General features: G+C 45.0%; 1 protein-coding gene across 1 annotated transcript in view; it reads left to right on the forward strand.

Moving 5' to 3' along the window:
- Nucleotides 1-3650: 3650 nt before the first annotated feature.
- The window catches only part of PID1 (phosphotyrosine interaction domain containing 1), a 225872-nt gene continuing 204166 nt past the window's right edge, over nucleotides 3651-25356 (forward strand). The window contains exon 1 of the mRNA XM_036913027.2: nucleotides 3651-3990. Within this exon, the coding sequence (XP_036768922.1) occupies nucleotides 3961-3990 (30 nt within the window). The 5' untranslated portion in view covers nucleotides 3651-3960. The remainder of the gene's footprint in view (nucleotides 3991-25356) is intronic.

Below are 25356 nucleotides of genomic sequence, written 5' to 3' on the forward strand. Positions count from 1 at the left end.
CCCTTCCTTAGTAAACCTGCCGCCTACTATTCTGGAGTGGCCAGCCTCTTTCCAGGGTTGCAGATAATTTCCATCTCATGATGGCAGAGACAGACAAGCCACAGTGCAAAAGGCACAACTTCTGGGGGAAGGAGGAAGACGTTTGTGACTGTCTTTGACCTACCACATCTCTAGGGCTGGTGAGAGTGTGAGAAAATCGTGCCTAGGAGAATGACAACACGAATCCTGAGTGTCATCCCATCCTGCACCATCATAAGCCTTTTAACCAAGTTGCAAAGACAAACTGTGATGGTTTCCTTTTAAGGGAGGAAAAAGATTATCTTGATACCCCAATAAACACCTGTCACTCACTGTGCAAGGATAAGAGCCAGGCTCCATCACTACAGGGAGGTTTAAAGAATTTTCAGACTTGTCCATATTGCTCATCTACTGCTGTTTTTGTGATTTTTAAATAAAGTTAATGATACCATAAGAAGGACCTTCCAAATCTTGCTCTACTAAACTTAAAGCTATAACAAATTTTGCAGGCCATCTGATTAAATTGGAAATGTAAATGAGTTTTAATATAGTTATCACTTTTGTGTGAGAAGCTAAACCAAATCATTGAAATCCACAAATATTCTAAGTGGAAAAGACTTAACACGTGACTCTTTGTGAAAATTTAGTCATTTCAATAATAAGTAGAGGGAGAAAAGTACTGGGATGAAGACTAGTGTATTCCACACACCCACCATGTGCCAGGTACGTTGCACCCATTAACTCATTCATGGCTCCCAATAATCTTAATATATTAAAGTACTGTTATCACCTTTTATAGATGGAGAATCTGAGATTCAGCAAGGCAAATGACTTGCCAGAAGGCATCACCGAGATAGCTTGAAAGCTGGAAATTCAACCTGAGTCCCCCCATCATCCTAGCTTCTTTCCGGTTATTTATTCAGATCGACATACATTTTATACAGGTATTCATATTACGCACATTTTAGCCTTTTAAAAATCTATAATTACACCATAAGCATTTTTCATGGATGATACAGCTTTATAATTATCCTCTTTAATGGCTACATGATATTTTAATATTTCTTTGATATGCTGGACCATAATTTAATTCACTATTCTGATGTGGACTTCTAGGATTCTTGCCTTAGGGCTCAGAATCATGAACTCGATTTAATCTGCTTACAAAAATTTCAGGGGATCATTGTGATTCTTTTTCTGGACAAAACATTTATAACTCTTCTGAACCTTGTTAATCTTTTTTCCTTTTTTTTTTGTATTTTCCTTGAAATGATATTTATTAAGATAAGCACTGCTTAGTTATTGACTCATATATGAAATTAGGCACTTACTCATGTGCCTAATATTTCTACTCATTGTACCCAAACATTTTCTGCTTATTTAAAGAATGGTCCTCTGCTAAGAAAGTCTCGTTTACATTGCAAAAAGCACTTTCAGACTCATCAGGAGGGTGAGGTTGTGACGGCCCGGGAGCCGCCCTAGGAGAGATGGGCATGCACATCCCTGCTCTAGCCAGTAGGTGTCTCTATTTCACTCACCCTCTATTGCAGGGTCCTCCTGCTGGGGAAGACTTGGGAACAAAACTCACGAGTGGGGCCTCCACCTACACTCTCCCTTCTACCCGCCTCCCACCCCCCAGTCTCCTGATTCATGGTATAAAGGCAATTGAAACAGGAGTGTCGTTTAAGTTTAAACACATTCTCTACCTTACAGAATCTGTTTGCATAGTGGGACTGGTAACTGAAAGCGATCTTTACAGAGATGAAGCCTTTTCTCTTTAAATAGCACCATACTCTGAACTCAAAGCTGTATTACTGAGTCATAACAATTAATTACACTCAGAGGTGAGAAGACAGGATTTAACGCTCTAATGCGATTTGAATTTAGGCTGTTATCTCATCCCGCTGCTATTTAAAACAAAATCACTTTTCTACAGAAGCATCTGCAGCTGAGGATGGTTTCAAAGCTCAAGTCTGAAGACATCCCTGGCAACTGAATATTCCTGTTTTAAAACTTCCTGAGAGGTTTAATATGCATATTTGGATTTTCTAGATTTCTGTAATGAACCTCTTTCTGCTTTGGGATTTGATAAGAGAGTACTAGGAGGCTGGGAAAGTCTATTATTGTCATTAAGAATTTTCTAGGTGTAGGAGGTATGCAGGATGAGTTATTGGAAAAGTAAAAATATCATCTCAAAAGGGAGACCACCTGACAAAGCATCTGAGATGTATTTCTGCACAGAGCTGGAGCACACACACCTCGTCAGAAGGGATTTCTTTATTGGCCCAGAGCAGGTGGTAGGGCCTGGGGAAGTAAGCGAGAATGTAAATCTTCTCGGTGGTTTTCTGGCAGGTCCAGAGGGCTGTGGTCACGGACACACCTGTGCATGGTAATGGACAGAGCCTTCTGGATCTAGGGAGTTAACTTTGACAGCGCAGCAGCAGTGCAGGGCCCGGTCTGTGCACATGCACCCGCCCCAGGGCCATATGGTATCAGGACTCTTCCCCTGCCAGCCCCTCTGCCACCTGGACCCTGACTCCCAGGAGCCTTGGGTCCCCATACACTGTTCCCCTTTCCCACTATCACTACTTCCATCCCTCAGCATTTCCTCCCACACTCGTCAGCAGCCTTCCAGACTCCGCTTGGCATCCGCCATCCTGCCAAGTGCCCCCTACTCCCAGCCCCACATGGTCCCTCTTTTCCTCAGGTGTTTCCATGGTCAGAGCAGTTAGAGGCACGTGGCAGGCGCACCAGCCTCCAAGTCATCTGAGGTGCGCTCCCCAAGCCACTCACTGGCGGTGTCACCCGACAGTGCCTTGAACTCTGCAGGCCTCCTTTATTTCATCCACGTGATGGGATATTAATACTTGTCCAGTTGTCAAGAGAATGGCAAGAGCCAGGCCTTTTTAGGACTAGTGATTCTGCGGTGGCCAACACTTGCCAACCTCCAGGCTTGGAATCCCCCATGGCCCCCGTCTTATCTGGGGTATTCAGAGCTCCCTGCAGCTCCTGCAGGCCTCCGGAGGGCTGTGGGATGGGGGCCTTCACACAGGTACAGGCGCCCTAGTTCACCGCCAAGTGTTGCTGCTTATCATGCCCATTTTGGGGGTCTTACGGAAGTTCCCCTATGAAGCTCTTCTCTCCCCTTCTATTTCCTTCTTAACTTTTATCACCCTGACCCAGCACCCATTCATGTGTTTTTTGGTCATTGGTTGTCCCCACCCCCAACCAGAACCAGCTCAGGAGAGGAGGATTATTCTCTTGTCCTCTGCACGCGGTATCCTCAGAAGCCAGCATGGGGGCTGAAATGTAATAGGTGCTCAGTTAACGCGAGTGGGACAAATGAATGGAAGTGTGTAACGCAGCGCAGTGCCTGGCAAGACACGGGGGATTCAGAGCCTCCAGCTGAACCGAGGCTGGAGCCCCCAGGGGGCTACGGCTTCTCCTTCAGGCAGACCCGCTCTCAGGGCCCGCCCGTCCCCTCTCCCGAACCTCATCCCGCCCGGGCGCCGCGGGCAGCGGGCCGCCGGCTGGGCTTGGCCGCGGCCCGGGCGGGGATCTGCGGCCCCGGGAGCGGGCCTCGAGCGGGTGCGGGCCCCGGGCATGCTCAGAGCGCGCAGGTCCGGGCGGCGGCGGCGGGGGAGGAGGAGGGAGCGGCCGCCGCCGCCGCCGTGCGCTCGCGGGCCGGGCGGAGCTGCGCAGTCCTCTCGCAGCTGCGCCAGGACAGCCGGCGCGGCCGTGCCCACAAGTTGCCGGCAGCCGTGCGCCGCGCCGCCTCCTCCTGCTCGCGGCCCCCCGCGCCCACCCGGCGGCGGTCACCGGCTCCAGGACGCACGTCGCGCGGACCCCCACCCACATGTAAAGCGGGACCGCAGCCCCTCGTACCCCGGCGCCCTCCAGAGTCACTCCAGCGTCTCCCCTGCCAAACCCCGCGGCTGGAAGATGTGGCAGCCGGCCACCGAGCGCCTGCAGGTAAGGGGCACCGGGATGGCGGGGGGCCAGCCTGGAGGAGGAGGTGTCCGGGCCGGGGAGCCGAGGTGGCGCGTCTGCCCACTGGGAGGGATTTGCCCGAAGCGGTCGTGTACCACGCACGAGTGAGAGCCTGGTGCCGTCGGCTCAGCCCAGCGCGGGGCACCCTGGCGGGGCGAGGGGGGCGATGAAATTGACGAACGCATCGCTTCGGGCGGGACAACTTTCGGCTTGGGGTGTTTGTGTGCATGTTGGTCTAAGTATGGTTGGACTTTTCTGACCAGCAATTTTAGATTGTATTGCACTGACACAGTTTACTGGTCTGGGGTTAAGGTTTTTGCATCCAGATTTTTTTTTTTTTTGTCTCCAGGGAAGACAGAACAAATGATTTGTGAAGGCGTCCATTTGCCAATATAATTTGGAAATATTAAGCTTGGTTTGGCTTGGTCATGGTATGCTACTTATTTTATTTCATTTTTTTCCTATTTGCTGGCACTCTCCCTTCATCTCCCCTGAACCCAAGCTACCCCAGATATTTGAAAATCAAAAATTAAGTTCAGGAATAGTTATGTCCGGGTCATCCCATCACAAGTTTTTTAGTGCTGTCTACTGAGATGCCAAACTGCCTTTTCATGTTGATTCTGAAGCTAGGGATTGGGGAAGAGAGTCCAAGTGAGAAAGAGGGACTTTTTCCAAGGGGAGATCATTCAGTGACGCCTGGGACCCTGGAATAGCTCTGACTGCAAGGTTTGAGGACTGCCTTTGCCTGCAGATTTTCTCAAGGGGGAGGGCAGCTACCCAGCCAGATAAAATCCACTGAAACCTGCAGTTACGCTTTTGGCAGGCTCAGAGCCATATTGTTTCATAGTGAACTTTGAAGAAGTGTTTTAGTAGTAAAATAGAGAGCTGCTGGAGGCAGAGCCTGTCTGAAGACTTAGGACAGTGGAGGCTGGGAGCCCTGGCTGGCTTGGGAAGTTTCTCAATGAAAATCGAAAGCTCCACACAGATGATCCCTCAGGTGCTGGGAGAGGCTCACCTTTGCCTGTAAATGCTCATACTGAGGATTCACCTGCAGAGGGCATTGCGTTTAGCAGAAACACGTGCTCCACAGGCGCTTTGCAAGCCTCCCTGGGCCTGAAATTTACGGGAATGGGTTAACATTAACAGGACCTGACACAGGGCCAATTCCCTTGGGTCTCAAACAGACTAAACAAGAAAAGGGCCCTTTAGCCTTGGAGATGGGGTGGTGGGTGACCAGCCTCTAACTGCCTCCTTGTCTAAGAGAATATCAACAGCAGGCTCTGAATGATTGGCCAAAGGTGATGTTAATGTATTTTGGTGGTAGCACCAGTCACCAGTTGTGCATTTGTATTCCTCCTTCAGCTCAGGGCTTGGGTTCCCTTCTAGAGGGGAGAGTGACTGAGGTGCGAGTGGAGCGTTCCCCATTCAGGGAAGGAGAGTGGCTCTTGGAAGTCCTTAGAGAGATGAGGGCAGAGTTCCTTGAGGTGGCTTTTATGGTCTGGTGATCCATTCCTTTGTGGAGTTTGTGGATTTTGTCTCCTGACGCTGTTTCTATTGGCCTGTTTCGTGTAGGGACTCCTGTGCGCTCCAGAGCACGTGACCCTTGGCAGGCGAGAGCTCTGGCTTGCGTCCTGCGTGGCGATCGTTCCTTGCTGGAAATGTCCTGGCTCTTCAGTGAAATGTACACATGTGCACTTGGCTTGAGTCTAGCTTATTACAGTCTGCATTTGCAATGCATTTATTTCATTTTGAGGTGTCACGTTGAGAGAGCCTGGGCTTTGGGTGTTTGAAAGCTCAGGTGAACAGGGCTTATCACTGAGATCAAACCTCTGTTGGGATGTACTTATCAACACGGGGTTCAACTTCATACTCCCCACGTTTAAATTGGTAAACAGTCCCGATTCTCTTTTAAAAGTATGTCTCAAACCTTGCCATTATGAAAGTGAGCCAAGGGAAGAAAAATCTTTTCCATATTCATGCCTTCTTTCCCCAGTAGCAGCTCTACTCTTTTTAAATAAAAACACAACTAATATGTTTTCACTTTCTGCTTCGGGGGAAGGTGGCTGGTGCGGGTGAGGTGGTGAGTGAGCTGCCTCTAATATTTTATTTACATTCCTTGTGGTTATCTTTGTCATGGTTTCTGTTTGCTGTCTGGGATTTCTTCTTCCCCTTTTTGCCCTCAGGACACCACCGTATAGGAAGGACGTTTCCGATTTCTGAGGGAATGGGATGCTTTACGATGCCTAGATTCTGTGGCCATGGAGGTCGCCATGGAAATCATGTTCGTGGGGCAGTAATGAATGAAGTCGAAGCCCCACCCTCCTGGCACAAATCTTTTTAACCTTCTCATACAACCTCATTAATTTTTAATGCAAACATTCAATTTAGATGAGCTGGAATGAAGAAAATGCATCAGAGAAGCCTTCCCAGAGGTTCCTAATAGGACTGAGGAGTCAGTTTATTGTACAAATATCCAGAAACAAAAGAGGCAAGGCAAGGAAAGCCCAGTATCTTTTCTTAATCGATTTTACAAGCCCCTATCAGATGATGCCCATCCAGAGGGCCTGTGGCCCTGGGAATGTGGCAGGACTGAATCCAGTCACTCTCTCGTCTGAGTCCAGCAACCAACTCCCTTGCTCAGGAAATGGCATCTTTGGTCAGGTTTGAGCATCATTACCAATACCTGCTGCTTTGCAAAACAAAATGATGCTGATATTCTCTGGTTTGAGATTTAGCTGTTTGACCCAAATCCAGCACTGGCGAAGCGAGCGACGCGTTGCCCCAAGCAGGGCTGAGCTGGGTAATTTCTCATTCAGTCACACAAACGGCGGCAAGTTCATCTGCTCCCTTGAATGTTAAAACTGCTGTTGCATCCCACTCGAGCCCTGGCTGGGAGCTTCTGCAGTTAAAAATATAATAGGATCCGAAGGGATAGGAAGGTTTAAACGACCACCCCTGCTTTTTGAAATGAGCAAATATGAATCCTTCCCTCTTCCCATTCTCCTCTGCACAGTGGACTTTTTTTTTTTCTTGGAGGGACTCAGACGAGTTGCAAATTTTTAAAGAAGCAGATTTGAAACAGGCTCTTTCAGGAAAGCAAAGGGGACTTTTCAGTAGAAAAAGGCTAAGTGGTGGTGTTTTTTTTTAAATAGCAATGAGATTACTTCTGGCCTCGATATTTTAAATTTTTCATGGGTTTCCTGACTGTGTTAATTACTGGGCTGCGTGTGTCCATCAGAGTGACTCTTATGCGTATGAGAGTGGGGACACACTTGGCCATACGGAATGTGTACTTCTTCAGACCGTATGTCTTCAGTGGGCCACCAGATTCATTTTTCTGGAGGCTAGGAAAGGAGGAGAGCAGGAGAAAGATGAATGAGACAGAGTTTGAAACAAAGGAGGCCCACACACCCTTGCCTGTGGTATAGTTATTATAAGGATGGAGTGGAATGTGATAGTAGGAGTATGGGAAACAAATTCTAGCAAATTCTAATGGTAGAGTCTGTGTGTAACCATCTTCTTATAAGGCTTTCTATAAAGGTTCCAATTTAATCATCTGCCGGTCTTTCCTGAGACTAACATTTCTCCAGGACAGATCTAGAAAGTACAGAACTTTTATCCATCAGCTGGCTCTTGGCTTCCCAGCTTGGACCATTCTGTTTGCTTTACCACATTTTTTTCACTCTCATTTTTGTCTGATACCTGTGCATTAGCATTTCCAAAAAAGGGTGGAATGAGGAAGGGTAGAGAGAAAGCCAGATCCTAGGAATCTTTCTGGTTTCTTGTTAAATTCTGGGCTGGTAAAAAAGTTTAAGGTTTTTTTTTTTTTTTAGAAGCAGTTCTTTTTTTTATTTTTAGTATCATTAATCTACAATTACATGAAGAACATTATGTTTACTAGGCTCCCCCCTTCACCAAGTCCTCCACATACCCCTTCACAGTCACTGTCCATCAGCGTAGAAAAAAGTTTAAGTTTTTAACTGAATAATATTTGGAGATTTTAGGAGGTCAGAGTACTCCCTCCCCAGGATGATCTTGTACTTTCACTGTGTTGCCGTAGCTGGTAGATTTCACTTTGACTTGGAGTGGGGATTGTTCTGGACTTATTTCTCTGTCATTATGCCACTTCCACATTTTCTCTTAGATGTGAGACAGCAGAACCCTCTAGAAGGTCAGTTGGAGACCACTAGACCAGTCCCACCAGGCAGGGGGATAACCTTGGCAAATATGACACTTTCCAAGCAGAGCAAACTGACATAAGGGACACAGAGCAGGGAGGATAATGACAGCAGTCTGCTTTTATGGAGTATGTGCTGTGTGCGTGGCTCTGTGCTAAGGAGTTTTATTTTAATTATCTAGCTCATTTACCTCCTGTAACCACGTTTATTCACATTTTGTAGATAAAGCTAGAGAGGGTAAATGATTTGGCCAAGGCTGGACAGTTAGAAGTGAGCTGAGCTAGAATTTGAACCAGGTGGTTTGACTCCTGAGCTTACTTCTTACCTGCTTCTCTGTAGTGCAGAAGATGAGAATGCAGGAAGCTCTTCACTTACTGGTGCTGTTGTTATTAATCAATAGAATTAGAGCAAGTGGCCCCATTGGCTCAGACATGCTGTCATGTGTTTTGTTGAAGTGCAGTGGTTGCCTGTGTTGACCTAGGGATACCTTCTTTTTGGTGGTCCACATATCTGTGGGAAGTAGGCTGCAATGTCGTCCTTAAATTGAACTTCCCAAGTGCCATTTAAGAGTCTCTTCAACTGGAGCCCATGGCATTCATCCAAACTATAGAGATGTTGAATGCTGGTAATCAAGTCTGATCACATCTGTATTCATTCCACGTTTAGAACAAAAATGGGGGAAAGGGAGGGATAAGGTTGGAGAGCTCAAGAGCAATTGGTTAGAAATAAGCCATAGCTATTCTTACCTGGGCACAGGTTTCTCCTTAAATTAATTCTAGATTTTTCTATTCTTTCCGTCTCTCATAGTTGAGTAAGCAAGCACAAAGCATTGGGCCTTATTGTTCATAAAGAAAACTTGGAGTTATCCTTAATTTGGGGGTCTCTCAGTAGCAAAATGTTACCTTACATCATTGGGTCTTTCTCAGCAATTTGTCAGCAAAATCTCTACCAAGTGACTTGCAAAATGTGAGCCTTGGGGAAAACTCTCTGCCCCCTGGGTATCCATTGCCTAATGGGTATGTTTAAAGTTGACTCTACTGGCTTATCTTGGAGTGTTAGGCAACTTTTGCATTTTGTTACATGTTCCAGATAAGCCTTCTCCTCCCCCCTTCTCTCTGCATGGACTCTACCATGTAAATTAGTCCTATAATCTGGACCCTGGAAGAGTCAGCCCTGGACAACCCCAAGGCCACTGGAGAGCAGGCTCGCCTCCCTAGGGCTGTTTGACGCCTGGAACAGCAGCAGTTCAGGGACTCTCAGTGGTCAGCAAACAAAATTAGTCCAGAAACACTCAATGACTGCAGTGTGCTTCCCTTGGTCCCCTTGGGCACAAATCTAAACGGAGGCTTTGTTTAAGTGAAGCAAGAAGAAATAGTTGAGATGTTTGTCTAAAGATCTCCTTAGAGTCTAGTAGAATTAGTTACTATCATTTTATGTTAACTTAAAAAAAAATGTCTGATCCCAATTTAGCTGCTAACTGGTGATAAAGCATCAAATTTATCACCCGGTCTAAACCCTCAGGCCAAGGACTGGAAAAGGACAGTGTTGGGAGTCAGGCACAGACTTTTTTTGTGCCTTTAGCATATTTTGGTGCTTCCAAAATCTCAGCTGGCTCTGTCACTTAATGCTGATGTCACGTGGGTCCCTCATCTTGCCGAGGTCGTCTTTCCCATGCCCAATGGCCTAGGCCTTCTCCCTCTCCCTTCATTTGTTGCAGCTGAGGTTGTGCTTTGATAAGGGAGGTTCCAGTAGTGAGGAAAAGACCACCTCTTTCTGCTTGTTGAAGCCTGTGCATTAGTGGAGTATTTTATTGCTTGCACCTTTGGCCTTCCTAACTGACATGGCTGCTAAGGGACCAAGATTCAGGCTCACTTCCTGGCCTCCATGTCTTATGCACCGTTGTGGGTTGAGTTGTAGCCCCCCAAAGGATGTATTGAAGCCCTAACCTTGTAACCTGTGAATGTTGCCTTATTTGGAAATAGGGTCTGTGCAGATGTAATTGAATTAAGATGAGGTCATAGTGGATTAGGGTAAACCCTAAATTCAGTGACTGGTGTCCTTATGAGGAGGGATTTGAAGACATAGGAAAGAAAGCCATGTGAAGATAGAGGCAGGGAAGACAGCCAAGGGAGGCCAAGGCTGCTGGCAACCACCAGAAGTTAGAAGAATTAAGGAAGTTTCCTTCCTTAGGGCCTTTGGAGGGAACGTGGCCCTGCCAACATCTTGATTCTAGATTTCACCCTCTAGAACTGTAAGAGAATAAATTTCTGTTGTTTTAAACCACCCAGTCTGCAGTACTTTGTTATAGCAGCTGCATGAAACTCATACACTACTGAAACCATATTGCCTTTTGACTTGTTCTATCTCTGTATTTCCAGAGGGCTGGGTATGCCTGCCTTTCATAAACTGGGACCAAATGATTGTGTCTACATAGCATGTTCTTTTTATGCTGAGTCTGAACCTATTTAACAGTGGGTTTGAAAAAAATGAAAACCAACCTTAGAGAACACCTGAACAATGGCTTCTTTCTGCCTCCTCTACTTCTGGTCAATGTCCTAGGCAAGGGCAGCCAACATTGAGCACCTTGTGTGCTGCATGGCTAAAGGGAGGCCTCTCTAAAACACAGGAAATGTGCTTCACAGTTGACTGTGAGAATTGAAATTATGGGCTGCGATGTGAAAGATAGTTGCGTTAAGACAGATCTCAGTGACACTTTTCCAGAGACCAAGGGCAGACGAGGGTTTCATCCTTGCAACAATCGGATATCAGGGTTTCTGCAGGATCTTTGGGTAGCCAGCCTCTGGGACTTGCTTCTTTCCAACAAGGACAACAGTGTAAGTTGACTTCAGAATCCATTTCAAATTGGCCTCCAGGAGAGCCTCAGATTGTCTGGTTGATTATTTGTATCTGGGGATATTTTGATTTGTTTCTGAATGCTTGTTAACTAACTGTATAAATTATCTTAATGAAGAACCTATTGCTGTCGTGGAACTCACTTTCATGATGAAAAATTAGTGTCATGAGGAGTCACAACACAGGCTTTCCCAGGCAGGTTCCTTTCTTATTGCAGTGGCCACAATGGCACAGAGGTTTCCAATCCCAACGAAGGCAAAGAGGCTGGATTACTGTGGAGCTGCTCTTTGAGTTTGCATTTATAAGAGTAAAGCCTCTCTCAAGTTTTAAAATGCTAATTTCCTTCTCATTCTCTTTCTTAAGAGAGAGGGATTACCGCCTGTGTGCCTAAGAAGGGAGACAAGTGGAGAGTTGCCAGGAGAACTGGCTCCTTATTTGTCTGCAAGAATAGATCTGTCCTGATCTTTTCCTGACAAGTCCTTCCTCACAGTTTCTTTGTAATTGTGCATTTGAGGAGAAAGACGCAGATTCCGTAGTCCCTTCTGCCTGCTGCATGCTTTTTCCTAGTTGTGCATGACACCCTGGTGTACAAACCACCTGTAACGAGGGGGAGTGGGACTGCCTGTGTGTCTTGCCAATGGGTTTTAGCCCTGGGCAAGTTCACTATGAATTCAATGTGACCAAAGAAATTGACAGCAAAACGTTCTTTGGGGTGAAAGGGTTTATTACCTGGCTTGTTCTCCCAGTGGTAGGTCAAGCACTAGTGTCTCTGCCTCCACCCAGAGCACTGGACTGAGCTCTCTATATAGTGCAATAACAGCTTATTGCCTAAAGGTGTGGAGCGGTAGCCTAGCAACAGGCCAGTTACATCATCAGGTGGTTTAAGTTCAGTGAGGATCCTGGCCATAGGAACCCCAACTTCTCCACACTCCATCCCTCCAGGATTCTCGCCTTACAATCTACATGCTTTCAATCTTCGGCAGTGGTCCCTGTGTGAGAAAGCTGGAACACTGTAACCAGATTCCACAATAGTAACAGAGGATAACAACAACTAAGAGATAATAACAAAAATTAAGATACAACAAGATTTTGATACAGGTAACAAAGATTATAATAAGCCTCAAGCCAGAGGAAGTTCCCAATCCACAAAGACTTTAGGGGCAATAAGACACATGTTTTAATGACACCAACATAAGCAGATCTTGTCATCTTGTCCATCAGGTAGGATGCATGCAAGAGAGTGGTCCTGTGATAGGACTATAGGAGGAAGGGGGTCCCTTCCAGGTCTAGTATACCATACTTTTACTTCTTTCCCTGTAGGGGTTACTGAAGGGTCTATATGCTACTGGAGGTGCACACACTGGCCATAAATATAAAACAAAACTCTCCATTAAGATGCTCCAACCTTCTGGCCATTCAGGATATACTACTGTGACCTTTGGGGGCCACTCTGCTGTTATTCCAGGAATACACAGGAGGCTAGCTTCCCGGCCTTGTCCCAAAGGTGCCAGGAGAGCCAGCCATCATTGGTCTATGTGTCGAAAGGTCCAAGGCCATGTCCACTCAATGGAGTCTCCGGGGTTCAGTGCAGTTGGTGCTGACAGCAAGATGTTATTCTGGTGGCCGAACCTCAGCTTCAGTGATTCTTCCTTGGTTTGTACTTGCAGTTTTGTAAGGGAGGCAGCCATAAGTCTTAACCTGTCTAGGGGGCTCAGGGCTCCCTTTCAGGGTCTCTCGTTCAAATGCCATAGCACAGTCCATAAGTGGACTGACCATCCCTGCAGACTACTGGTATCTGACTTTAGTCTGGACTTTAACAAGCCATTGTGCCTCTCTATCATGCCTCTGCTGTGGTAGGATTGTATAGCACATGAAGCTGCCATATGATTACTAGCTGTCACACCCATTCTTGCAGTGTATGTCCAGTAAAATGGGTGCCCTGATCACACTCAATTACCTGTGGTCAGCCATAGGCAGCAAAGAGATGCTTCAGGCCTCTTTTGGTCATCTGCTGGTCTGCACAACGGGTAGGAAAAGCAACCAGAAGTCCAGTAACTGTGTCCACACAAGTCATGGCTTACTGATGTCTTTCTGACACAGGTAGAGGCCCAATGTAGACTATCTGCCACCTAATGAGGGGTATAGGCCCCTTAGCTATTGTCCCATGTTGCTGTGGAACTCAGTGTAAGTCCTTTTTGGAGCACAAGACACACTCCTTCTGGACTCTACTAACTTCTTCAAAGGTCAAAGGCAAGCCCCACTGACGGGCTACAGCCCACATTGTCTTTTTCCCTGCATGCAACAAATGCTGATGGAACCATTGGGCTACATCAGAGTCAGGCTTTCCTTCTAACCAATGTATCTGGACCAATTTATCTGCTTCATCATTTCCTGGGAATGCCAGTGGCAAATTACCTGTCACATGGTATACTGGAATTATTTTATTCTGACCACAAGCCCATAAGTCTTGCCACAACTCTTGCCCCCAAAGGAGTCGGTGACCAACCAGCCAGTTGGCATGGTACCAGGTTGGTAGCCACAGGGTCAAGCCCTGATAGACAGCCCAGCTGTCAGTACAACTATAGGGGAGGGCTCCTTGCTGATCACAAGCCACACGGCCTGCAACTCTGCCCATTGGCTGCTCTTCCCCTCACCATCTTCCATCCATATTGTCTCAGTCTTAGGATGGAAAGCTGTGGCCCTCCATTTTGGGGGCTGCCCATGGCTGGAGCCATCTGTGCACCATGCATCTTTGGGTATAGGGGCTCTTCCCTCCTGATGGGGACTCTCTGTTACTAATGGTTCAAAAGCAAGTTCTTCCTGCTTTTCACTAGTATATGACACCAGCCCCAATAAGCATTGGAGTTCTTCACTCAAGGGGCTACTAGAGAGAGCACTGCACTGCTGTAGGTAGGCACCCTACTTGGCCAGTGTGGGCGTTTGTGCCACACCATTCCTTGGCTTTTGGGTCCAGTCTTGTACCCACCCCAAGATGGGATAGGTGGTTATTGCCTTTATCAGGGCCATTCCAGTGATGGGTTTGTGGCCCGCAAGGTGTGATACACAGCAGCCAGTTTTTCTATCAAAGTGTATTATAGCTCTGCCCCTTTCCAGAGTTGTGACCAGATTCCAGAGTTGTGACCAGAATCCCCAGGGTTACCATGAATCAGTGTCCACCAGGGCCAGGACACATGGTATGTTCACTGGGGAACAATGGATAGCTATTTCAACATGTGGCCTCCAGTCACCCCTGGTCCCTCAGGGAAGATACCTCGACCTTCCCCTCAGTCAAACTGTGTTCCCTTATCATCTTCCTGTGTGGGCTCAAGTGAGGTTGGCTCACTCTCCAGAAGGAAGTCTTGCAAACACCCAGGCTGGACTTGTGGCTCTGTCTCTGACCTCTGCCTCTTTGGTCTTAATGGCTGGAACTGCTGCTCTGGTTTCAGTTGTTGCCATAGCTCCAGTAAGATCCTATTTGACTTCCCATCTAATTTCCTTCCATCTGCTCCTGCTTGTATTAAATCAACCCACATCTGGGTCCTGGTAACCTTCATGGGGCCCTTTAAATTCTTCTTATGAGTAGCAGACCTTATTTTCCTTCCCGATTCTCATTGCTTCAGCCTCTCTTAAGTCTGCTACTGTATGCGTCACCTTGCTTATGGGATGCCATAAGTGAGGGGAAAGAATGGTCACTAGAGACCCAAAGAGGGATGTGGGAGCCATTGGAAGCACGATATTTCTCATACCAGTAGTGAAAGTCTCTTCATCTGGGCCATAATTTTCTGGGCTTTAGATGGCATTTCTTATGCCTAGCTCTTGTAACACCTGTTGGAGATCAGCATACATCTGCCATCTAATGGGAGAGGATGGTAGATCACCCTGATGGGGCCACACAGCACAAAGTGCAGCCATAAGCCAATCGAGGAGGGAGTGACTCCCTGGGGTCTGATATGCATTTTGTAATCACTGCCTCAGGTGGGCTGCACTGTCAGGGAAGACAGCTTTCCCATGTCTCATCCCAACAGAACACTTCCACTCACCCCTGAGTCCCACAGATGCAGGAGCCAAGCTGATATTGACTCAGAGGGCTTCTGCCTAAACCGGGACCCAAATCCACCAGCTCAGCCTGAGTGTAGGGTGGAGCATAGAGGGCTCCACGACCTGGGGAGGGGGCTGCTCCTCTCCTGGGGGAACTTTCAGCTGCTGGGTCTTTATCAGGAGTATGTCCTTCTCTTCTGTAGACTTTTTTAATACTGTGAGAAGCAGCCAACCCCCAGCCCCCGCTGCCTCAAGGGTGCTCTGTCTCTCAAAAGACCTACTTACTATACCAAGGGCCACCCCTACTGCCTCAGGTGTCACCTCCACTTGCCTCCAGTCCTGGGGTGGGGCCCAGGCCTCTAGGAGGCAAGACACCTCAGACCATATACCCATTGGGGGATAGTTTACTGTCTCCCCATTCACAGGGGCAGCCCGCTGAAGCACCCCTCCCATAAGGGCAGCCTGTCTTTTTCTTCGGTCAACAATGATCCCTACCAACTTTACCAATTGTCTTGTCAATGGGTTTCAGCCCCGGGCAAGTTCGCTATGGATTCAATGTGACCAAAGAAATTGATAGCAAAACGTTCTTTGGGGTGAAAGGGTTTATTACCAGGCTTGTTCTCCCAGTGGTAGGTGGAGCACTAGCATCTCTGTCTCAGCTCGGGGCACTGGGCCGAGCTCTCTACGTAGTGCAATAAAGCTTATTGCCTAAAGGTGTGGAGGTGGTAGCCTAGCAACAGGCCAGTTACATCATCAGGTGGTTTAAGTTCAGTGAGGATCCTGGCCATAGGAACCCCCAACTTCCCCACACTGTACTTTCCAGGTCTCCTGAGGCTGTTCCCTGGGAACTGAGCAGGGGGCTGTGATTGTACTGATGGTAGCTATTTGGCTTGGGACTTAAATTCTTGGTAGCTTAGTGCATTAATTTCCTAGGGCTGTCCTAGCAAAGTGCCACAGGCTGGGTGGCTTAAGCAACAGAAATGTATTGTCTCACATATCTGGAGGCTGAAATCTAAATCAAGGTGTGAACAGGGTTGGTTCCTTCTGAGGGCTTGGAGGGAGACTGTTTTGTGCCTCCCTCCTGACTTCTGTGGTTTGCTGGCAAGCAGAGGCATTCCTGGGTTTTGGCAGTACCACTCCACTGTCGTGTGGCGGTCTCCCTGTGTGTGTGTCTCTATCCAAATTTACGCTTTTACAAAGACACCAGTCATACTGGATGAAGGGCCCACCCTAATCTGGTATGCTCTCAGCCTAACAAATTACATCTGCAATGATTCTATTTCTAAATAAAATCACATTCTAAGGTGATCGGGGTTTGGATCTCAATATTTGAATTTCTGGGGGGATAATATTCAGCCCTTAACACTTAGTGTGGAATTTCCCATGCACCAATATATTTCTCCCTACTTCAACCACCAAAAAGAAAAAAAAAAGGCAGTAAGAATTCTTTCCAACTGGTGGCGTGGATGTGAAATGGAGTGGCAGATCTGCTGCATGTCATGGCTACTATTTTATACTTGATTTGATTAAAAATTACAAAATAATATCTGCTTAAGGTAACAAGGCAACAAATCAGACAGTTTAGAAATAGGTAAAGAAGGTAGTAATCTTGCCCCTTTCCCTATTCCAAAATCTGTGCATGGAGGAAATGCAATATCATGAGTCTGGTAGTTATTTTTATACAACTTTCCCCAGGTTTTTGCAAACATATATGAACATATGGATACATATTTAGGTTTTTGTCATGTATTTCAAGAATATAATCAGAGACTACCTAATCTGTATAATAGATATATTAATCTGCAGTTCTCATTTGCACTTTTTAACATGTTTCATAGGTATTCTTCTGGTACCTTCAACTGTATGTAGCTTCAACTCACTATTTTTAATACCTAGATTGATTTTGTGCTGGAGTTGGCCTGGGATTTATTCAGTCCTTCTATCAGGGAGTATGTCCATGTCCTTTTGTTTTTACCTTGTTGTAAATAATGCTGTTACAAGTATTTAGGCATATTCTCACATCCTTGTGCTTGTATTTCTTTAGACTGGACTTCCATGGTTTGAATTGCTGAATCAAAGACTATGCACATTTTAAACTTCAGCAGCTGTCAATCAGGGCCTTTTTTTGAGAGTTCTGCTTTTTCCCTAGAGGTTTGTATAATTCTGACAAAGGTGCAAAGAAGACAGATTGCTGGAGAAAGGATACTCTTCAACAAATGGTGCTGGAACAATTGGATATCCAAATACAAAACAACAAAAACCCAAAACTGCAATCCGTACTAGATACAAAAATTCACTCATAGTTTCATCATAAACCTAAATTTAAAAGCTGAAACCATGAAACTTTTTATCCGAAACAGCAGAAAATCTTTGTATATGTATGTATATCAGGGTGAACATTACTACAATCAAGGTAATGAGCAGATCCATAACTCCGCCAAAAGTTTCTTTGGATGGGCAAAGATTTTCTAGAACAATAACAAAAACACAGTTGATAAAAGAAAAATTTGATATATTGTACTTCATCAAAGGTAAAAACTTCTGCCTTTTGAAAGATATTTACCAGAAAAAGAAAAAATAAGACACAGATTAGGAGAAAATACTTGAAAATCCTATATCTGCAGTGAAGGGCTTGTGTCCAAGGATGTATAAAGAATTGTCAAAACTCAATAATAAGAACACAAAATAACTCAATTAAAAAAATAAGCAAATTATTTGAACAAAAAAGTTATATGCACAGGAAATAAGCATATGAAAGGATGTTGAACATCATTAATCATTAGGTAAATGCAAATTAAAACCGCAATGAAATACCACCACACAACTATAGAATAGCTATGATTAAACAGACCTCAACCATACTAAGTGTTGGTGAGGATATGGAGGAACTGGAACTCCTGTACTGCTGATGGGGATGTAAAGTGGTTGAAAGCAGATAACTGACTAGCTGCCTGAGGATGGGATGGGAGGAAAGGATTCAAAAAGAGCTTGAACAAAGCTTTGGGGGTGATGGATTTGTGCAACATCTTGATTATGGTGATGATTTCATGGGCTTATACATATGGCAAAACTTTTGAAATTGCATGGTTTATTATATATATCCACTATACCTATTTTATAGTTTTACAGTTGTAAGAAAAAAGTGCATGTGAAATATTCTTTTGTCTTCCTGGGCTTAGTGCTAGATGTTTGGAGAACTAAGTGATACACAGTTTCTGTCCTTACTTTGTGGATTCTCAGTAGCTTTTGTCTTCTCTTGACTGGATACTTAAACTCTAATCCAGAATGTAAATTATGCCCTCTGTGTTTTTCTTAGAGTTCCATTCACCTCTTTAAAAATATTTCATCATTTAGTTCTCGAAATGACATTTTCTGTCAATCTCAGTTTGCCTAAAGATCTTAGTGAAACTAGCAGTTGAGCAAGAGAAGGAATCCAGACCAAAGGGTGGAAAGTTCCAGCTGGTGCCTTGTGGATCCTTCCTCCTAGTGGTGTGTTTCAGACCTCTTTCTAAGTTGGTTTTCTAGCCGAATTTCCCTCGGGCTCAGTTCCCTGAGGTCTTCTTTTAGAGCTGTGTTCCAGCGCCTTGCTCCAGCCCTAGAGGCCAGTAGACTTGGGAGTGTTTGCAGTTGGAAGGGTGAATTTCCAGGATTGTGATCCCTGTGGCTAGCGGGGCCACCTTCTTGCCATTCTTCCACCTGCCACGGAAAACAAGAGACAATACATCATGTGAAACCATGAGCGGGTGTTGGTTCTAGTCTGTGTAGGTAATATGCCTAGCAGATATGGGGTCTGGAATTCTTATGAAACAGGTATTTTTCTCAAGAATATGGCAATGAAAAAGTTGAGACAGGCTCAAGGAGGAAAATTCGAGGCATTTGACCCATACTCTTTTAAACAAAAGTATTGTTTTGTTTAATAAACATGCAAGGAGATCATGAGGCATATTGTCCAATCTGAGGTCCTACTGAGGGGATGGGGCTACCGTTAATAGTTAACTAGAATAGCAGGCATAAACCTCCAGTCTCCTGGCAAACTAGGATGTGTGGTCACCCCTAAGTATGGCACATAAAATGCTAGACTTCTGTTCCTACCTGTATTCACTTTGGGGGTGAAGGAAATAGGTAGAGGCAAGGGATTGCAGGTGGGCAGGGAAGCCAGGAAGAGGGGAAACTGGGGAGTGGAAGGGTACAGGATGTGCAGGCAAAAAAAGAGGAAGAACGGAAGGTGGGGAAGTCCCACAGGCAGTTAGCGCTGTCCCTGGCTTGTACGTGTGCACCATGCAAGTCACGGGTCTGTCACAAGTTCAGCGTGGCTGTTAGCTACTGATACGTTATTCCTTTGAGCAAGGGCAGTTCTCAGATGAAGAGTCTGGGAACTCTGAGGGGAAAAAAAAAGTAGACCAAAAGCCACCAAGGTGAGCAGTTTGGAGGAAATGGGAGGTGACAAGAGAATATTTCTTTAGGCTACAAGTTAGCCTTCTGGCAGCCCATTAAGTTACTGAATATTGGTGAGACCATGGGCTTTTAATCAGCAGCCGTGGACACAACTCTTGGTTGCCTCACTTGTTAGTGGTTACTTCAGGGCCTCTGATTTATGTTTTCTCAGCTTTAAATTGGGGAAAATAATATTTAACTCCTGCCTGTTAACTGAGAAATGGAATACAAAGAGCTGAGCATGGTGACTGGCACATTATTGGGAGTCAGTAGATGCTAATTTCCTCCTCTGCTTCAGACAAGGGTAAAGGAGGATGGCCATGTGGCGTTTTAGGCCAGGTGGATAACAGAGGTTTAGTGTCGGCTAGAGTGTTCTCTGAGGAGCACACGTTCGATGAACTGCTCACACGAATCTTGCCACAAAGGGTTCAGTCTTTGCATAGGTTTGGGAGCGGTAGGTGGGACACACTGAGCTGGTTTGCTCCAGGACTTGTACCTTCAGCACCCCAAAAGCCCGTGAATCTCCATGGGAGGTGAGCAGGCCCTTGGTACAGGGGCACCGCAGTCCAGGGCCCTTCAATATAGAGCCTGACCTCCTTTAGGTTGACAAACTGTGGGCCTGAGGTTTGGCTCTACCTTATAAAAGTGTTTCCTTTGGCACTTTAAGTGTATATAAAAACTTTTACAAATTAGTGTCCAGGATTGAAAAATTAGAGGAATTTATAAGGAAATCTGGATTCTCTTCCCCACATGAGAAGGTCAGACCACAGTGGGCCTGGATTCTCTCATAGTGACCACTGACCAGCTGCTGTTCCATGTGGATGGGATGTGTCCTCTGGCTTGTCCCAGGCCTTCCAGAGCACGTGCCACTAATTCACATAACCTGATGGGCCCTGCGGGTACTTGGGTTAGGACTCCCTTCTAGTTTAGCTCCTTCATTTGGTTGGGGGAGAACTTAATTAATTCTGAATCCCCAATTCCTGCAGTCCTTGGAATCAGGTCCAAATTATTGGTCTCCTAACTCGTAAAGGCCTGGGCGTAGGCCACCTTCAGCTACTTGGAGGCCAATTCTCCCCTTTTTCAGAAGCTGTGTGTTGGACTTTGTGTGATTGCAGTGGAGAGACACTTTCTTCTCTCCTGGGCGAAAGGACGTGGGAAGTAGAAACACCACTGCATAACCTATTTTATAATCTTGAGCACATGGGAGGGCTTCCGGGCCAAAGTGGAGGGCCTCTCCCATGTCTCACTAAATGCAGATCACTGTTTCCTATGTATGCCACAACAGGCAATGAAAATTTCTCATTCTTAGGGTATTGGCTCATTTTGGGCATTTTTACTGCCAAACACTGGAACAGATTGCTTTCCAAAAAGGGGAAAATTGAGAGGGTGGAGAGTAGTTTTTTAATTTAATGGATTTCCACATTTTCCTCACAGATTATCAGCCTATGAAGAACCGTTCTAATGCTATTTCAGGAAACCCAACTTGAAAGACATCTGTCGTAGTGGCAGCACTTTCACATTTGAGAATCCCTGTTTCCACCAAAAGAACATGCAAAAAGCACGCTGTAGATTTTTCTGATCATCCTGGGAGCAGATCTGCACCTTTTGCTTACCATCCCAGATATCCTACTATTCTACTTAATTCTGCCCCTTCCAGCAGAAATTATGGGATTCTGATTATTTTTAGTATTAAAGGTACATGGAATTTATCAGAAAGTGACTTGAGCTTTAAGACAATGAATCAGACCTCCCCTCAACCCCCCCACCCAGCCAACAAATCTATGAGGTTCCCAAAGGTGCAAATGCTGTACCCTTCTTGGCTCCCCAGATTTCCATCACCCCTCTGAGCTGGGTTGTCTAATTACAAGTTTGGACCAGTTCTCTCTTGCTTCTCCCGTTTCCCATAAAAGTTTATGAACTTTATTGATAACTGTTCTAAAAATTACTGCACACTATAAGCAGACTCAGAGTTAGGTCTACCTATTATTATGTATCCATCTAACTTAATCTGTTTTTCCTGGAACACCATTTAAAATCAGAAATTCATTGGAAACAGTTTCTGCTGCATAAGGTTAACTCTCCAGTACCAAAAAAAGGGAAGAGATGATGTTGGCTGGGGAATACAAAGGTCCTGGCCAATCTCAAAGCTCAGAGAATATATATATGTTAGATCCTCATATAGTTCTGAAAAGATTGGCTTTTGGTTAGTATGGAGAAAAATTTAAATGCTTTTGAAGTACTTCTCAGTAAAAGAAATAGCCATTGAAACATTAAAAGAAGACTGCAATTAAACCCCTCAAATCCCAGTCATATAATGAAGGATCAATTGTACCTGAAAACCTAGGCTCAGGATCCTACTGTAATTGAAACTTTTAGCTCTGAGCTTCCTGGCAGCCTAAGTAGGAAGAGAAACATGATGAATTACTTAGCTCTCCTTATAGGAGAACATACATCAGCTTAGCCGGAGCCCCAGATTTTTTCCTAAATTTGAAGACTCTGGTTCTCTCTGGGACATTGTAACAGACAATAGAGCAATAGTATTAATTGTAGTTTTTGCCAAAGCTGAAGAAAACAAACAGTTCAATAGGAATGTAAGACTGCTATGTTGCAGTAGAAGTAGACATCTGTGTTTTTTATTTTCTGCCTTCCTCATTTTCATCTTCTAGTAATAGTATCCTCATTTCATTTTTGGGAACTATTCTTCCCCCTCTCTAGTGGGGGACCTCGCTTGGGTTTGAGAGGGGACTGTCAGTCAGCTCCTTCCTTTAGCTGTGGGGTTGATGTGTGCTCCAAATGTCTAGATTCATCAGATACTTTCTCTCACAAGTTGAAATCCTGAGCAAGGTGGCAAAAAGGCTAAAAGTAGCCAAACTAATAATTTTCCCTACCTTGATCTGAAGAAACTGTAGTCCAGCTGCATAGACCCCAGGAGCTGCTTGGTTCCTGTCCTTTCTGAATTTAGTCCCTCTGTTCCCCTTTCAATCCAGTGTCATTACAACGAGTTATTGTTTTTTCCTGCTCAGGTGGCCTGGAGTTGGTGTCTGCTGTTTGCAACCACAAACTCTGGTTGATAGACAGGTAGAATTTTCCTTGACCCCATTGATGTTCAGTCTTCAAATTCTATTTCACAAACTGTAATGTGTGGAGCAGAGCATATGTTTGGAGAAGAGTGAGAAATTGATGCTTGAAGGATCTCCAGGATACGAACCAGGAACCCATGCATGCATGCACGTCCTTCCTTATGGCTACACGTGGCTTGTAAAAAGTATTCATGCCTAACTGGCAGATGAAGAAGGATGAGAACCTTTTTTTTTTTCCCCTGGAATTTTTATGCAGATACCCTTCCTTACTTAGTGCCACCGGACAGAAATAATCCTAATTTCCTGCTGTCCTGATCCACAGCTTCCGTGTTCCGGCCCATTGTTGGAGAATGGTTCTTGTCCTCCTTGTTTATAAGGGTGTAGCCCTGCTATTGGCATCTGCTATAAATCTTAAGGTTTTTTTTATAACTTGGATGTCACCCTCACCCTCCTGCCAAATCTCTGTCCTGAAAAAGCACAGTGTCATTTTAAGTAATGATGCTTTTCCTGCATCCAAAACAAATAAAGTCATTTTGGTACACATTTGGAAATGAATCCCTCTTGTTCTTGAGCCTCCAGTAGAGATAGTGTTAGCGATGCAAGCAGCTGTTTGGGCAACAGAGCTGAAAAGACATGGTCTCAGGCTGTCTGAACTTTAGTTCTTGAGAAACATTTGTAGTTATTGGTAAAAATGTGAATGGCTCCCTAAGTTCACTCTAGGACAATGTGGGTTTTTTAGCCCAGAAAGTTAAAGACCTCCAACTTTGGCAGTCCTGACTTTCTGGGTAGAGAATGTAGTTTTCTAGCGCTCAAGACCTGCTTTGCCACTTTGATTGAATACAAGGCAGAAATCTTCAAAACAAAGCCCTCTGGATCCAGGAAAGTTCATCTGGCATTGGTTAGTTTGGGCAGCCCCCCGCCCCCTTTGCCGCCCACCTCCTTGTCTTTCCTCTAGGAGCCTAATGCTTCGTAGAAAATGAATGGCTTTGCAAAAGTGCAAATTTGGGAGTGTCATACCACCAAAGAAAATGCCAAGTAGTGTTCCCCCTGTGGGAATCCTCTTAGGGAAACTGAAATTATATTTAAATATTCATGTACAGAGTACAGCCGATGTCTGTTTTAGGATGTTGACACACTGAATGATGCAGCTCGTGGTTTTCTGGGAGGAAGGCAGTCTAGAGAATGAAGAATGCAGTCCAGAAAACCTGCTGATTGGTATGTCCTTCTCTCCGTTGTGTTAATGGTAAATAGTAGACTCAGTGCTGGTCTCTTTATTTGTTGGCCCAGAAAACTGGCATTTTTCTTCATAATGTAATTTAATGCCCTTGTTGAACAGAGGCTGACCCGTGAGATACGTGTGTACTCTGAACAGGAGGGGATGCGTGCTGGCAGGGTACCTTGCAGCAGGGCAAGCGTTCAGCGAGCACTTGGAGGGAGTCTTCTGAAAATAAAAGTTAATTTGCAGGGATCTCTTCACGTAAGGTAGACTTGCCGTGCAATTTTGGGCCCTTTCTGCGTTTTCTCCTTTTTTTGAACTCTTGCTAACTGCTGAGGGTTTTAGGCATTTGTGATAGCTTTCCGGGGGGTGATCGCCCTGTTTCTTTCCTCCCATTTTCCTTTTCAGTGGCTGTAGGATCTGGGTGGGCTGGAAGTCACAGCTGAATTGGACACAGACAAATTTGACTGTTGCTTCAAAGCCATTGTTTTTTGGGGGGCTTTGAAAAATTATTTCTTTCTTCTCTGTTCTTTGTTTTTTGGCTTATGGTTAAGAGGGCATTATCTTTGCATTAGATGGTCATCAAAATGCATTTCTTGGGTTGTGGATGAGGAGAACCAAATGGATTTTGCCCTAAGGACTGGAAGAAATTGATACATTGTTGATTTCTTGTAAAAAGCATAGTTTAAAAAGTCTATGTCAGAACTTAGCAGAGGCCTGCTTTCATTATGTTAAGGAATTGATGTTATTTATCTTTCTTATTTCAATCATTGGCCCCTCTAAACAGGGTATTTAAGTTTGATTTGAAGCTATTAATGTCCACTGCTAAATAAGAAAATGTGTGATAGAACGAATTGTTTTTCATCTCTTACATTTCTGTGGGTATTTCAGACTCAGGGGAATTATTTGTAGCATAACAATTTCATAAGTGTTAATGTATGTGGTTTTCTTCTTTTAAATTTCACATTATAAGTAGGAGCAGAAGCCAGGTTCAGAAATTTAAAAGTAGATTAAGGTTGGCTAGGACAGAAGACAAAGTCATGGCTCTGTTACAACTTACAGTCTTGGGGTTCTGAGAGGTATCCTGACAGTGGAATAGACTCAACTGAAATGCTCTTATTATAGATTAATAGTTCTTGACCTATGGATCTTGGAACTCAAGAGGGTCATGGAATTATTTCAGGATACCTATGAACCCTATGTGCATTATGCATTTCCTGTAGACAAACTAAAAGTGTATACCTTGCAAATATATCAACTACTTTTCAAATCTCGCATGCTTCACTGAAATAAATATTTGATTAAAATCATTATTGATTCATAGTGGCTTTTGGACTTTGTGCATATATTGTCAATCAGTGAGCATCAAGTAGTGTGTGTGGGTTGGCAGCACTTTGTACTTTAAAAGAATCGTGGTATTGAAAGCGTTGGGCACCATAGATTTAATTATGCTGATTATAGGAGGGGGCAGTAAAAATACAGGGACTGGTTGAGATTTGTTACAATGCTTCTCCTCAGGTCTCTTTCCTACAATGGTTTTGCCTTTTTA

Source organism: Manis pentadactyla, chromosome 6 (assembly GCF_030020395.1).
Source record: "Manis pentadactyla isolate mManPen7 chromosome 6, mManPen7.hap1, whole genome shotgun sequence".
Lineage (NCBI taxonomy): Eukaryota > Metazoa > Chordata > Mammalia > Pholidota > Manidae > Manis > Manis pentadactyla.